The following is a 16,904-nucleotide window of genomic DNA, read 5'->3' as shown; positions in this document are numbered from 1 at the left end:
GGTTTCCACGGTATGCATCCAATGAAGTGAGCTGTAGCTCACGAAAGCTCATGCTCAAATAAATTGGTTAGTTTCCACGGTATGCATCCGATGAAGTGAGCTGTAGCTCACGAAAGCTCATGCTCAAATAAATTGGTTAGTCTCTAAGGTGCCACAAGTACTCCTTTTCTTTTTGGCTTCAACTCTGAGGTTCATGTTGCTCCCCTTGTGACTTCGGATCTTAATTGGTCTCAAATGGTGAAGACCTTGGTTTTATGGTATATCTGACCTGTGCCTCAAGCAGCACAGTTCCCTAGTAGTATGGTTAAGGACGGACTCAGAGCATCAGACAGCACCTCCTAATGAATTAGCAACACCACTTCCTCCAGTGCTCAGTAGAAGACTGAGCCAAATATTGACCAGGCCTGACCCTGTCTAGCTGATATTCGCTGAGCTCCGAGCCCCATGTGATGTGGCAGCAGAGTTTAGAGCAAAATGACTTCTGAGGTTAAAAAATAAATAATCACATTTACACAGCACCAAGTTCATCCAACCGTATTCATCTATTTCCAGAAATCATTTTGAAATTGAGCAGTATACCCAGGCACTTGGTCCAGCCGAAAAACGCATGGCCTCCTAGGCAGCTCAGACCTTAGGAGCTATGCATCTTGTCTCAGGCAGACCAGATTATTTGTCAGAAAGGCTGGCCTATGAAAATGGACTATTTAAAAGGATGAACAGCTCCATAGCCAAAACGTGCAAAGTCAGTTGGGATGTGGAGAACTCATGCAAATTAACCCAGTTGCCCCCAACTGCTGCTGCTTATTCCCTGTAATTTTGGAATTCCTTCTCCTATAGTGTTAAAGTATACTGTAAATGTCATCTAGAGGACACTAGGGAGAAAGAGACCTCTGTCCTGGTGTAGACCGAGAGTTCAACATTTAATGATGTAATATTTTGTGCATATATCTAGGGAAGCTGATAAGCACATTATACAAATTTAAAAATCTAACGTCAGTTACAGGGGTCTTTGATACAGCTAATAGACAGCATACTCTCAAATAATAGGGGCTGTATGGTAGCAGAATTTAAGTGATGGTGCTCCAATCAGCTAAAACAATGTATGCATTAATTAATTAATTATCTTTTCAGAGTTGGTTGCTGGAGTGCCTAGGGGAGCACAGAACTTTGGCTATGTATGTATTGTACCCACATTTGATCTGATTAGTAGTAAAAATGCATGTGCTATGTTGTTTTGAGGAGGAAAGGCTATATCATGTTTTTATGCCACATTGTACGCTGCATTCCTTATCCGGGCAAAACTCCTATGGACTTAGACTCTGATTCAGCAAAGCACTTAAGCATGTGCTTAACTGCTTTCCGGAATTGGGCTTTAAAGCTCAGGCTTTTATTTATTTTTGAAGTCTGTATGTTCTGTAGCCAGTTACAAGACTGCTTTGAACTCTTGTGCCAGTATTTCTGTAGCTGCAGATTCAAATCCAAATTCACCCCAAGTCCATGGGTGTTTGATGTACTGTTCTGGTTGTTCCCATGATGAAGAAACATCCAAGTCTACGTAGCTTAGGGATGTTCAGATCTGGTTTTCAGTTCAATGCTCTATGTATGTGTTATGAAACTGTCAGATATGAAAAGTCATGGTATAAATTCTGAAGAGAAGAGAGAGCAGTGCAGGTTGTGAAACAATGCTTATCTCCTTATAGAGTAAATGCAACAAAAGCCAGGTTTCAGGAACAATCTGCGTGGAAAATTGACAGTTCCCAGCTACAGACCTGACTGTAGTCCTTGCATACCCTAAACAGATTCCAGATTCTAACATCATATTGCCAGATTCCAACCTCATATTGGAACTCACTGCTCAAAAAAAAAAAAAAGCACCTATCTATGGTACATATATGCTTCCCCCAGATATTGTAGTATTTGAGCATCTCACAGTTTTTAATGTATGGTTCCTTACAACACTGCTGCCAGGCAGGGAAGTACTATGCTCTCCATTGTACAGATGGGGAACTGAGGCACAGAAAAATCTAAATGACTTGTTCAAGGTCCCACAGAAAATCTGTGGTGAAGCAGAGAACTGAACTCAGGTCTCCCAGGTCCTATGTTAGTGCTGTAACCACTGAACCATCCTTTAACTTTTCTAAATATACCTGTAGTTACATTACAGTATAACTTGTTATGGTATGACTGGAACCTTTTATATTTTTTTCTATTGCCAGGTTTCAATTATTAATTCTACGGACTTGACCTTTATTCAGAATTTCACTGGAGAACAGGTAATGTCAAAGATCTAAGCAATAATATACTATCCCTCAGAGGAATATCATTGCATCCAAAATATTATAGTTCTAACAATTTGTTAATTTATTTCAAAGGGTAGAAAATATTACTTTTCATAAAGGTGAAGAGGTTTGTTAGGAAAAACAATCTTTTAATGAATATTGGATATGAAAATGTGTGTGTTGTTTTTCATTTATAGATGGCGTCTTACTTTGGGTACACTGTTGCCGTGTCGGATATTAACAGTGATGGGTAGGTTACACAATGCACCCCAATCCCATTGAAATCCAATAGGAATTGATTGCCTAACTCCTTCTTTAGTCCCTTTTGAAAATCCTGGCCTTAGTAAATAATGTTCACAATACATCTTCAAAAGCCATCATGATCCCTTTATATGGAAAAGCCAAAATAAATATATCTGTTAATAAACTCTGTTTTTCTAATGCTCTCAGTTGAAAAATGTTTCTTATACTTCTGTACAGCTCTTCTGTGCTTTTCTAGCTCTAATTATCCAGTTTGGGTCTCAACTTTATTAATTCACTCTTCCTTTTTTAAAACTTGGTCTAATGGCCTTTGCAAAAGAAGTTTTAGTGGAGTTTTTCTTACTGACAGCTGACAAGATTGTTTGGAACAATAAGGACAGAGTGAGAACATCCAAATTCGGTTCAATTTCCTAATATTGAAAGAGGCAAGGAGTGGTGTTTAGAAAGACGTGGGTAAGAGCCAGATGTAGAATGGTTCAGACTTCCTCTATGGAAAAGCAGAGCCTTTCTTTTTCAATTTCTCTTATACCCTCTCCATCTCCCATTGCAGCAAGGGCTGCATAAGGCCGCTAGCCTGTCCAAAAGGAGCTCAGCTGTCACGAAGGTCCATGCATACTGCATCATCTTTTAAGGTTTGCAAAGTGACCATGCTCTACAATAGTTCCAAGAGGTATTGTGCCCGCCTAAGGACCTATGCCTTTTAGAGCTCCCATTACTCAGGGTTATGCCTTAATGACACTATCTGGCTTTTAAGCCCTGATTCATAGAGCACTTAAGCACCATTAACTTTCATGTATGTCTGCACTACAGCAGCTACACCACCATAATGTAGACACTTGCAACAGTGATGAAGGGGTTTTTCCGTTGCTGTAGTAAATCCACCCCATTGAGAGACAGTTGATAGAAGAATTCTTCTGTCAGTCTAGCAGTGTCTACACAGGGATTTAACTACCTATCTTAGGAGTGATGTAGCTGGGTTGTCCTAAGTTTTAGGTGTCAACAAGACCTAAAATTGTGAATAGTTTTAGGGTATGCCTGCACACGGATAAAAGCCCCATGGCACAGCTGGTCCAGGTCAGCTAACTTGGGCTTGCAGGGCTTGGGCTGCAGAGCTAAAAATTGCTCTGTAGATGTTCAAGCTCAGGTTGGAACCTGAGCTCTGGGACCCTGCGAGAGTGAATGGTCCCAGAGCTTGGGCTCCAGCTGAAGCCAAAATGTCTACACAGAAATTTTTAGCCCCACAAGCCTGAGTCAGCTGACCCCTGCCAGCCACGGGTTTTTTATCCCCACGTAGACATACTCAAAGTAGTTGGCAGGATCAGGGCTTTAGTAAGTGAATGTTAACATTAGTTCTTTATCACTGAGATAAGATCACTAATACTTTGAGCCTTAGAGTTTACTCCCAATGTTATTTCAGGCTTAAAATTATAACTATGTGACTATTCACCTACTGCAAAATATCCCAAAGAGTTGTATACTTCATATGGGACACTTTCTCTTCTTATATTTATTTGTAGGTTCATGTAATGTATGAAGTATTCTCTGTGGGCTAAATTAGTGTTTCTCAACTGGTTAATTGAGACACCCCCTCGCCCCCCCCCCGCAAGGGGGTTACACAAGGCAATGGGGAGGGTTGTGAAGCATTGAATAATATAATAATTATAATTCTACAGAAAATAAAATGTCCAGAATAACTTCAGGATAGCCCAAACCTTCAAAGTTTGTGAGGTCATCAGTAGAATTTGCAGTCATAATTGGAGTATACATTTTTTAACTTTTACTTTTATTGTAAATGTAAGGGGTTCAGGACAATTTTTTATTTTGAATTAGGGGTCACCAACCTGAAAATGTTAAGAAACACTGTGCTAGTATCATAAGAGCTTTATAGAAGTTGATTGTGACTTAGCTTCATCTTTCATTGAGCCAAAAAATTCATGAACCGGTTATTTCTTGGGAATCTGCGAGTCGCTTGCAAGATCTCTTAAGATCTTTTTAAAACATTTCGTGTTCCTTTAACTCCATAGCTGTATGACAATAATATCAGCAAACAGCTTTGGAGGCTTGTGTGGTCTCCCATCCTGTATCTGAAAGGAAATCTAATGACTCTCTCCAAGATCTAAACATCCCACTGAAAACAAAACACAAAGAAGCTTCACTTGATAAATGTGCCTGACTGCAGTCCAGTAATTGACGGCATATACTAGGGTGACCAGACAGCAAATGTGAAACATTGGGATGGGGGTGGGGGGCAATAGGAGCCTATATAAGAAAAAGACCCAAAAATCGGGACTGTCCCTATAAAATCGGGACATCTGGTCACCCTAGCATGTACAGTAACTAGAAATATAACTCAGAATATGAGACTAAGTCTAACAAAAATTGCTTGAGGGAAAAGATATGCATGGAAAAGTTGTTATATAGCTAGGGATTGTGGAGAAATTAGAAGCAGGGTGTCTGACCAGTATAGGAAACCTGATTCTTTATCAGGCTGAAAAGATAAATAGGGACAAGGCTTTTACTTGAGTAAGTTCTAAGATTAGACCTTTTTATTTTTCATAATAATTTAGAGGCAGCTCTGATTAACTTTAGCCTGAGCAATTCAACTAAATGTTCCAGGGCTATTCCTGATGTAAAGTCTGCAAGTGTTTTAGGGACACAAGAAAATCTTGGTTTATTGCCGTCCTACAGTTGTGTCCACCACTTTTACAAATAAATCAGCTATTGAAACTAGAAACTTCCATTTTGTAATAAATTTATAGACAAATTCTTAGCAAGAAGACGAAGGAAATTTTTCTTTTTAGGTTGTAACCATATATCCAAGAAAAACAGTGGAATAAAATATTTACCAGTCTTTTATTTGTACTATATCAAAGCTCCACATAGTTACACTTTAAACTATTGACACTTCCCATACTCCTGCTGTTTATTACTCACCAGGATACAAAAGAATTGCATAAAATTCCAGCAGGTGGTCAGCTTGTGCTTTTTAATGTTGTTTTATTAGAAAGGAAGCAATACTGGCTAGTCACATTTATGTGCTGGAACAAACATAAATATGTTGATTTATGTTAACTACAACATCATGGTGCAGTAGTGAAATGAATCTAATGAAACTTATTAAAATACCCCCCATAGATTGAACTACAGTTATAGTTATATATCACCATTTGGCGGCTTTCTGTCTTCTTATTTTTACTCCTGCTGCCTTTTAAAAGGGATGGTGTCAACTTTAATTTGGCTCAGATCCACATTTTGTAAAAATAAACCTCTACAAAACCTTACAGCAACTGAAATATATCCGCAATTAAAAAAGCCAAGGACGCAGGTGTTGATAACCAACCAACCAATTCCTCTGCAGTGCTTGAAACTGAAACATTGAGGTACTAGAACTGGGAAAGTAAAATTAGCTATAAACCAAAAGTGAGACTGATTTATTGCTTTTTATTATCCACATTGAGAGAAATGCAAACAAGTAAATGAGGATCATGGAGAGTGACAAGTAAAGTGTGTGTGTGTGTGGAATTCTCCCCTCTGCTGAAGCCCTTATACATTGCTGTGGTAATGCATAAAGAGACATTAGAGCCTTGGGTTTGGCCAGGGAAGAGTTCCCACTGGAACAAGCTTTGCAAAAGGGAGCTTACCTTGCACTAAAAGGGCCCCACTGCAAGCTCTAATGTAGGGGGTGGGTTGGGGGCATGAAGGTGGTGAAGCTGAGCACTATGGGGATGTCAGGAAGTGCTCTTACCCATAGGCATTTAGGGACTAGGTGTTTGTAGCTTAGGTGGATGCTCCTAGGCAGCCCAGAATTAGGAGACTATAAAGATGGCTTAAAGCCACGTTAGTACCCCGTCTCCCCCACCCCCCAGCTGCAAGCTTGTGCCAAAAGCTTGCTCTGGACATTTAAATTCACTGTAAGTAATCTAAGTTCTTAATAGTAACCTAGGTGACTATATTTGTTTACAACACATAGTTCTGGGCTCTCCCTTTGAAGGGTTTCCCATCTCCCTCCAACCAGATTTCTAAGGATCAGATTGTATTTGGCCCTAGCATTGGTGGGTGTGTATGGGAAAGGCTCAGTTTGCATGCCTCTCACTTGTGTTCCCTATGCAATGCCAGATGCAACAGCAGTTCTTTTGGTCAGGGGAGTAAGAACATAAGAACGGCCATACTGGGTCAGACCAAAGGTCCATCTAGCCCAGTATCCTGTTTTCCAACAATGGCCAATGCCAGGTGCCCCAGAAGGAATGAACAGAACAGGTAATCATCAAGTGGATCCATCCCCTGTCACCCATTCTCAGCTTCTGGCAAACAGAGGCTAGGGACACCGTCCCTGCCCATCCTGGCTAATAGCCATTGATGGACCTATTCTTCACGTACAAGGACTGCTCCTTTTATTGGCCCCAGGGCACAAGTCACCCCAGGGCAGGGCAGGAGGAAGAACCACAAGGCATCATGTACTGAAAATTTACCTTGTTACTTACAACACTAATTTACAAAGGATTGGTCCTGCAGTGAAGGCACTAGACTGAGCCTATGTCTACCTACGCTACGCAACTCCAACTTTGTGAATAACATAGCTGGAGTCAATGTACCTTAGGTCGAGTTACTGCCAGGTCTACGCCGCAGGGGGGCAACGGCAGAAAATCTCCCATCGACTTACCTTACTTTTCTCGTTGGGAGTAGAATACAGGGGTCAACTGGAGAGCAATCTGCAGTCGATTTGGCAGGTCTTTACTAGACGCGCTAAATCGACCGCTGGTGGATCAATCTCAGAGCATCGATCCCAGCTGTACTGCAGACCTGCCCTGAGACTCAGGAGATGTGGCTTCAATTCTTGACCTGGCTATGGTCTTTCAGTGTGCCCTTAGGCAAGTCACTTAGGGCCTTTTTAAATATGTTTATGCATCTACAAATACTCATATGCACCTAGTGAGATTTTTCAGAAGTGTCGAGGTGCCCAACTCCCATTGAGAGTTAGACATGTAAGTGCTTTTGAAAATCCCACTAGGTGTCTATCTGACCCTTTAAAAATCTCTCTCTTATTCGCTCTGTGCCTCAGTTCCCCTGTGTAAAATGCCCCCTTTTTCTTCCCCTTTCCTTTGTCTCTCTTATCTGGTTAGATTGTAAAGATTTTGGAGCAGGGACCATCTCTTACTAAATGATTTATATTACACTTAACACAGCTAAGCCCCAATCTCAGTGGGGGCCTCTATATTGTACTGTAATAAAATAATAACAATAATGAATGATGGGAGGATGATAGAGCTACTGTGTAATATATAGTGTATGCTAAATAATTGTAAAACAATTGGTAAAATACAGCATTCATAGGACACAAATAGCATGTTCTCTTTTTGTGGCAGTCAGCAATTTCAACAAACATGCTGTCCAAACCACTAGCGTCTTTCATAAAAAGAGAAAGATTTGGGGTATTTTAGTGTGGGGAAAAAACCCCGACAGCTTTAATATTTGTTTGTTCATTCATCATCCGCTTCCTTCCTTTTCAGGATATGTGTAGCATAGGATGGTATCTAATATTTACAACCATGGAAGAACTAAATAAATGGAACTTTACATTTTAAATTACGGTTTTCCTTATGGAGAAGTTCTATCAAATTTATAGAAAATAATATTTCTATAGGTGTTGTGAAGCAACTTATAAAATTTCAGTTCTATATGGTGGTTAAAAACATAGAAAAGATCTCATTCTCTGTTATATTCTATATGATTTAGAGTATTAGCTAAACAGCCGTATTACATTTCTATAGAGCCCTGTTGGTTTAACTCCTCCTAAATTTTATATGCTTTTTACATAAGAGTTAAGACATATTAGAATTTGTTGTGTCTCTCTCATTGTGTTGGTTCCTTGCTGGGAAGGCTTTTCAGAGACCATTTCAGGCTTAAGGTAGAAAAAGCTCTGCTCTCAATTAAATAAAGTTTATTGGCCTGACAGAGAAATACCATTGCCAAAATTAAATATATTACAGTCAAGTAATAATAGGGTTTCACAGTAACAGAGGATTTCCATGCCATGAGCCTGCCACTGAAGTCAATGTTGCTTGAAAGCTCGTCTCTCCCATCAAAAGAAGTTGGTTTAATAGATATTCTCATCTCACTCACTTTGTCTCACTGAAGTCAATGTGAGTTTTCCTATTAACTTCAGCAGGCTTTGAATCAGGCCCCACATACCCATTTGATATTATTGGTTTATATCTCTGAACCACATTTTTTGTGAGGCTATTTCTGCTACTTTCTCACTTCTTCCAGAATCATGTCATTTGGCTGAATTTCCCATTGACATTTGGTTTTGTTTTTATTCCTCTAGTTTAGATGACATCCTAGTTGGTGCCCCCCTCTTCATGGAGCGTGAATTTGAGAGTAAACCTAAGGAAGTAGGGCAGGTTTACCTGTACTTGCAGGAAAGTGCTTCCTACTTCCGAGATGCACAGATACTGTCGGGCATTGAAGTGTTTGGTAGATTCGGCAGTGCCATCGCGCATCTTGGAGATCTCAACCAGGATGGATATAACGGTACTTAATTAATATATTATATGTTGCAAGCAAATTGCCTTTGTACTGAATATGATGGTACTTCAGGTCTGAAAATGGCTTTTCCCAGTTCTTGAAGAGAACTACAGGATTTAGAAGATGTTTGTGAAAAAAGCCAAATAAAACAATATACATGTTTGTTTTTCTGCAACCATTCCATTTTTAACACGTAAATGTGTAAAGTGATGAGAATCTCTGTGTCACACAGTGTGACCTAGTGATTGGAGTAGGAGTCTTGCTTAGTGGTCAGAGCAGAAGCAAAGGGCAGAGCCGGAGTTGTGGTCAAGAGACAAGGCAGTGATCAGAACCAGGAGTTATAAATCAGGGGGTTCAGAGGCAGGCAGTGAGTAGGCCTGGAGCAGAGCAGGCCTGGGGTGGAGCAAGGGATGGACAGGAAGCAGGTCTGGTGCAGCTTTGGGCATAGAATGCATTGAGCTGCCACTGTGCTCCTGTTGGTCCTTAAATGGTGACCTGTTGACCCTTCTGCCCCATCAAGGAGCACAGTCACTTAGTGAAGGTTTATTGGGCCCAGCTGAGCTCCCTGGGTTGCTAGGCAACCATGCCCAGAGCCAGCTGAATTCCTGACACATTGACTAATCCTAACAAAGAGGAAATTAAGTGCCATATCCTGTTAAACTTAAATGAATAGTCCCATTGATGTCAATGCTAACGCTGAACATACATTAACACTTTAATATTGTTGCCCCTTTTTAACCCAGTCAACTTTGTTCCTCTTCAGGAACTCTTTACAAGAGGTTTGTTGGGATACTTAGCTCATGCCCAGACATGGGGTAGACTTTGCACTCTCATTGACTACTGTTCTATAAGCCATCAAAAGGAATGAGAAATGCTACTCCCAGCCCCTTTGGTGCTGTTCTGCAAAGGTAGCCAACTGACCGCCCAAAGTCTTATTGAACTTTTCCACCATCCCTTCAGATTGTGGGTGTGCTGGGGTGGGTGCAAGTTTTGTGTATGCCTAGAACCTCACAAATCTGTTGAAACACTTTGGATTCAAAGTTTCTCCCTTGATCTGTGTGTAACTCACATGGGACTCCAAATCTGGTGAAGAATTCATTCACTAGACCCCTATTACTGCCACAGCCTATTGATTTCTGCTTGGAAAGCCATAGGCTATTTTGTGAAGTAGTCCATAGCTACCAGCAACTATTACTTGCCAGCCTCCCTCTCAAGGAACGGCCCAAGAACATCAACAGCAATGAGCTCCATTGGTGTCCCCACAGGATACTGTTGCAAGGGGGCTGTCAAGGTTCCTCCCCCACTCTGAACTCTAGGGTACAGATGTGGGGACCTGCATGAAAAACCTCCTAAACTTATCTTTACCAGCTTAGGTCAAAACTTCCCCAAGGTACAAAATATTCCACCCGTTGCCCTTGGATTGGCCGCTACCACCACCAAACTAATACTGGTTACTGGGGAAGAGCTGTTTGGAAACGTCTTTCCCCAAAAAATACTTCCCAAAACCTTGCACCCCACTTCCTGGACAAGGTTTGGTAAAAAGCCTCACCAATTTGTCTAGGTGACCACAGACCCAGACCCTTGGATCTTAAGATCAATGAACAATCCTCCCAACACTTGCACCCCCCCTTTCCTGGGAAATGTTGGATAAAAAGCCTCACCAATTTGCATAGGTGACCACAGACCCAAACCCTTGGATCTGAGAACAATGAAAAAGCATTCAGTTTTCTTACAAGAAGACTTTTAATAAAAATAGAAGTAAATAGAAATAAAGAAATCCCCCCTGTAAAATCAGGATGGTAGATACCTTACAGGGTAATTAGATTCAAAACATAGAGAACCCCTCTAGGCAAAACCTTAAGTTACAAAAAAGATACACAGACAGAAATAGTTATTCTATTCAGCACAGTTCTTTTCTCAGCCATTTAAAGAAATCATAATCTAACACGTACCTATCTAGATTACTTACTAAAAGTTCTAAGACTCCATTCCTGGTCTATCCCCAGCAAAGACAGACTATAGACAGACCCACAGACCCTTTGTTTCTCTCCCTCCTCCCAGCTTTTGAAAGTATCTTGTCTCCTCATTGGTCATTTTGGTCAGGTGCCAGCGAGGTTACCTTTAGCTTCTTAACCCTTTACAGGTGAGAGGAGCTTTCCCCTGGCCAGGAGGGATTTCAAAGGGGTTTACCCTTCCCTTTGTATTTATGACAGGGGCTCTCCCAGGTTTAGGAGGACCCTTCTTTGCAATGCAAACATCACTTTTCCTGCACCAACTTTCTACATCCTTGTTAGAAGGCTTTCCCTTACCCTCTCCCCAGTTCTTGTCTCGCTGACAGAAAGCAGAAGACCAGAAGTCCAAAGTTCAGACAATGCAATGTTTATTGGGGTTAGTTCCAAGCAAACCTATCCATAGCTCTACACACCAGCAGAGTCTGTTTCCCAATGTTCCATTCCCAGCTCTGACTCTGCAGAGCATTTACCCCATGTCTCCCTTCCCAGCTCTGAAGCCACAGAGCCTTGCCTGTGACCCCATTCCCTATTCCCCATTTTCATTTCCCATTCTCCATTTCCCTGTTCCCACCTCCTCCTCCTCCTTTACAGGCTCAAATATACCTGCAATGCACACCCACAGTCCCACCCCTTACAACTTAGGGTCATGTTCCATTTTGGGTCTGGGAGGGTTAAGGAGAGTGAATTTGTGCTCAAGTGAGGTATGGGCATTTCTTTGGTTTTTTAGTGTTTTATACCTCCCCTCCCAAGTCCTTTTTCCCCTCCCGACTGGTTGCTTGACTTTGCCTTGAGATAGGGGTTGAGGCAATTTTAAATTGTGCTCTCAAGTAACACTTTAACTGCTCTTATCTGGTCCCATTGTACTAACAAATCCTGCTGACTAGGAAGAAGCAACCTCACAGTGTCTTTGTCCCTTGTTTACACATTGTAGTATAAGAGTGTCAAAAAGTCCAACCCAAAATTCTGTCCCAGGCTAGCAAACAGACCTATATACTAACAATTCTGCTTGCATTTTACACAATAGAAATTCTCCCTTAGCTTGGCTAAGGGTTTTGCAGTTTTAAGATCCACAACATAACCTCAGACACTCCTTTTTTGGTGTATCTAGTACAGTCAGTTGGTACCTGTACTCATCCTGCCCTGGTTTCTCCCATTTCCTATACAATATTTCAACTTTAAATTCCAAGCTTTCCCATTGTGACCAGGAAGCTTTTACTGTGGTGTTGTGAGGTGACATTACATTCCAGGGTGGCTGTGTTTTCCATTTGATTTTCCTGAAATCAGTCACACGCTATCCTGAAATCAGGATCCTCTCGTTAGGAAGATTTTTAGTTGCTCTAGGGTCCATTCTTGCAGCCCCACTTCCCTTGTTCAAGGATGAACCAAGAACATGAGCACTAATGCGAATTTGAGGGAGGAAGGAAGGCACACTCCTCCCCTTGAGCAACTCATTCCTTGCTGTCCTGCTTAAGGCATCGACATTGCCATACTTATGGCCAGGCCTGTGTGTAATTGTTAAATCATAGCACTGCTATGGCAAGCTGGTAGCTGTCCCTCGGGATTTCTGAATCTAAAGAGCCATTGCAGGGAAGCATGGTCTGCCCTAACCATATACTTCCTCCCATACAAGCCACTCATAGGAGTTCCTTTCAGGTGGTGCTATAATTTCTCTCAGGAAAACTTAGACTTTTGCTATAATAAGCTACCACCCTCTCAATTCCCTTGTGTTCTTTTGTCGATACTTCCCTCAAAGCATGAGCAATAGCATCTGTGTCCAGTATGAAAGGGGTTTCAAAACATGGATAGGCCAAGAAAGGAGCAGTTATTAGAGCCTTATGCTACATCACACTCTGCTGACCATTGAAATGGTTTCTCTTTCTCACCCAACATATGCCGTGGTTTTGCAATAATGGCAAACCCACAAATGAACCTTCTGTAATGGGAACAGAGCCTTATAAAACTCTGCACATCTGTGAGTGTTTGGGGAGTTGGTCAGCTCTGTACAGCCTCAATTTTCTTTTTGTCAGTGGAAATTCCCTCCTCACTAATTGTATACCCAAGGTAGATTACCTCTTTTTGAAACAACTAACGTTTCTTTGGGTTCAGTTTCAAATTGGCTGCCTTCAACTTATCACAGACCATTTTTAAATGTTTTAGTTCCTGTTAAAATGTTTTTGCATGTACCAGGATAAAATAGACAGGCTGAGAGGGGCATGTCATGTAATACCCTCCCTGTTATCCTCTCTAAGGTGGCAAACACAAGTCAAAACCAACACTTTAAATGGCCACAAGCATTGTCCTGCTGCGAAAGCAGTTTTCCCCTTGTCTTTTGCATCCACTTGCACTGGCCAGTACCGACTATTAAGATCCAGTGTGGAAAACCAGACAATGTGCTACAGTATCTAGGGTATCATCTGTTCATGGTAATAGATAAGAATCCTTTTTAAGTGACTTCATTTAGTTTTCTATATTCCAGACAGAATCTTGTGTTGCCATCTTTTTGCTTAACCAGAGCTATGCAGGAGGCCTAAGGATTGGTTGAAGGCTCAATAATATCTTCCTGATGCATTTCGTTGATGGTCTGTAGTGCCTCTTCCCTTTCTGCTCCTGGTAACAGTGAGGGTCAGATTCCTCCGCCGCCCGCCATCAATTTTGTGCTGCACCAGTGTAGTACAACCTATGTCTCTTTTGGACTAGGAGAACAGCTCCTGATTTCTAACCAGAAAGTCTCTTAAACAGTTCTGCTGTTCCCCAGTGTACAACACCGTGCTGCAACAGGTCCAATAGAAATTCTGGAAGCTCACCTTCTCCCTCTTCTACCTTGTAGTTTTCTTCAATACCAGCATTAACCAGATCTACCAATTCACATTTTGCAACTACAGTTCCTCCCTCCCCCTTGGCCCCACCCGCCTTTTTTAACTATTTGACGCTTGTTGGAAACATTCAGCAAATGAACAGGGATCAGTTCTTATTTCAGAGCCACGAGAGCTTTGAAAGCTAAGATTGCCCCAAGACCCTGATTTCATAACAGGTTCAAGCACTCTCCTTCTTTCCTTTGCTGGCAAGCTGCCACAGCATATAGCTGTTATAGTGGTTTCTGCACCTGGGAGCAGACCTATAGGCCATTTATCTCACCTGGGCCATATTTTTAAAGGTCATTTCCACAAATTGAATTTGTAAGACACCTTTCCTATTATTGAGTACATAGTTGTTAGCCATAATGAAATCCACTCCAATTACTTGCTCATCCACTAGTTCAGCCACCCAGCTCAAATTTCAGAGGTCTCATCTTCAAACCCAACTTCCCAGGTTTTGGACAGATACCATCTCCATTTGAGACCAATTTAGGTTGTTCAGTTTTGCATCCCCTATTCCGTGGCCTTTTTAGTGTGTCTGGTCTCATAACTGTTATGTTTGAGCATGTGTCAATAATTCCTGTACACATCACAGATGCTATCACACACACAATAGCCAAACTCCGGTTACTATTGTTTAACTGCCCAAATCTAAACAAAAACTGTGGAGATGATCATTCTTCCTCCAAGCGTTGCCACTTCAGCTTGGTGTCCCCACATTTCCCAGACTGGGGGAGAGGTTTCCACTAGATACCTGTGACAGTCTGTCTTGGCCTGTCTTAAATGTATAACAATCCTTTTTATGACCAGTTTTGTCACAGTACGAGCATTTGTCTGAACTGTTCTCTTTAATTTTTGCATTATTGCAAATTTTCCTTGTTTTACAAACTACATGTGTCATTTATTCCAGTCATTCAATGTGGTCATTAACCACACTAGACTCCCTCCTTGCATACATTTTGGAGACAGAGCTGTATTTACAGGGCTCATTGTGTCCCTCTTCCCAGCCATTCATCTGAGCTGGAATATTGAACTGACACAAATAAGCCTCCCAGGGAGTTTTGCCCACAGAGATAGTGGGCTTTTGTATCACTGTTCCCAACGTCTCTCTAGTTATGAACAGGATAGAAAACTGTTGTAAATGTCTGGTCTTACCCAAGTCCTTTGACTAGCTCAGTATCTCAACAGCCTTCCACTGTGCTCAGTGACCCTTCAATTTCCTTCTGGAGCTGAATTTTTAGTTCCATAAATCCTTGCTGCAGCTCATTTTGGTTGGCAAGTTCCAGATTAGCTAAAGCTTGCTTGCTGTCTGCTATTTTGTGGAAAAACCCGTGGCTAACGGTGTGACAATCAGGGTCCACACAACCCAAGGAGAGAACAGGGGGATCTGAACCCCAATGAATAATCAATTGAATCAACTGATTGTATCCAATGTTATTGTGTACAGAAATATGTTCAGTAAGGTCTTTTATGAAAGCTTGTAACTTGATGGTCATTATGAGATATGTTTACAGACTGGTTATGAAGAGAGAGAGAGAAAAAAAACTCTGTTCATAACCTGTACTACAATGTCAAATACACCTTGCAGGAGCAAGGAGCACAAAACCAGGAACAAGTAATAATCCATTGTACACCCAGGAAAAGGCCATTAAAGTTAATGGGAAGACATTATGACAACAGGATATCCCCACTTTGAATCTTTGTAGTGACGGATGGAAAAAACCCTGAAAAAAAACTTGTTTTTAAAATGGAAGTGGTTTGAAGTGAAAGGTTTTCAGAAACTGAGGGACAGTCACTTAGCAGGAACTGTCTGTGAAACTCTGGATCCCCTGACAGGGGGCATGATGGTAAACTGTTCTAAGGCAATAGGTAACTTGTATTAGGAAAGGGACTGTAATCTAATTTGGAAGAGTAAAGCCTGTTGCATCTTTGTTTATTTTCTGTGTAACTTGTATGTGTTTGTTTCCCCTTACAATTACATATTTCAAGCTGCTGTTATTTATTTCTATTAAATAACATTTTTGTTTATTTTTACCCCAAACCCATGTCTGCTGTGTAATCTGTGTGGAGTGTGTCCCCCAAAGGAAGCTTGTGCCTGGGGGGCTCATTTCACTCCTTTGGGGATGACAAGCCAGAGAGAAAAAGGCCGAGAGTCTGGTAGTTAAGAACTCGGGTGGATGGACTTGGGGAGACTTGAGACTGGAAGGGCTGTTGGGGTCACGTTGCAAAGAATAACTCGGCTGGTGGAAGCCAGGGTGAGACCTTGTGCTTGTGGGAATGCTACTGTGTTGGGTCTGAACCAAAGCTGCATAGCATATGGGCACCCACAGTTACAGGGCAGGTGGTGACAGAACTCCTTATTGGTCTGGGTTATCCCCCAAAACATAGCAAATGGCAGTCACGGTGCTGATCATTTCATCAATCTCTTTTACCATTCAAGCCTGTGTGGGTTTCCCCATTCTGTCCAGACACTTTGTCATTGCTGCTGCTCCAATAGAGATCTCATCTGAGTCTGCAATCATCTCTGAGCAATTCCTGCAAAACCTCCAGCTTTTGTTTTAAATCCTACTGGCCGCTTTTGATTTCTGCAAGCACTTCCATTTGTTCCATCTTGATTCAATAGGAGTACCCAGCTCACAATCTCTCTCCTTGGAAACTAGATCCCACTGTTCAGACCAGAATTGCCCCTTTTTGACCCGAACGGCTAGTCAAAGTTTGGGTCCCTGTGGGTGTTCCAGTTCGGAGCAAAGATTGGTGATAGGTATTTCTTTGAAGCAGTTTTGTTTATTTACAAAGAATGTACAAAGTCCTGTGTATCTGAATGCAGAGGGAATCAAATAACAGGAAATAGCTTCTTTTGCTCACAGCTTCAAGAGCAGTCTTTTCCGCCAGCACCCCTGACCCAAAAACCTCTCCCCAGGTTTCTTCCAGGGTCAGGCACATGCTTTCAGCTGCTCCTTCAGTCTGTCTCT

General features: G+C 41.6%; 1 protein-coding gene across 1 annotated transcript in view; it reads left to right on the top strand.

Moving 5' to 3' along the window:
• The window catches only part of ITGA8 (integrin subunit alpha 8), a 174,045-nt gene that overhangs the window by 35,837 nt on the left and 121,304 nt on the right, over positions 1 to 16,904 (top strand). The window contains exons 9-12 of the mRNA XM_048838037.2: positions 1,132 to 1,175; positions 2,217 to 2,273; positions 2,477 to 2,529; positions 8,866 to 9,071. Of these exons, the coding sequence (XP_048693994.2) occupies positions 1,132 to 1,175; positions 2,217 to 2,273; positions 2,477 to 2,529; positions 8,866 to 9,071 (360 nt within the window). The remainder of the gene's footprint in view (positions 1 to 1,131; positions 1,176 to 2,216; positions 2,274 to 2,476; positions 2,530 to 8,865; positions 9,072 to 16,904) is intronic.

This window comes from Caretta caretta, chromosome 2, assembly GCF_965140235.1.
Source record: "Caretta caretta isolate rCarCar2 chromosome 2, rCarCar1.hap1, whole genome shotgun sequence".
In the NCBI taxonomy this organism is placed as follows: domain Eukaryota; kingdom Metazoa; phylum Chordata; order Testudines; family Cheloniidae; genus Caretta; species Caretta caretta.
Note: the sequence above shows the minus strand (reverse complement) of the source record. Positions and strands in the feature narration are given on the sequence as shown.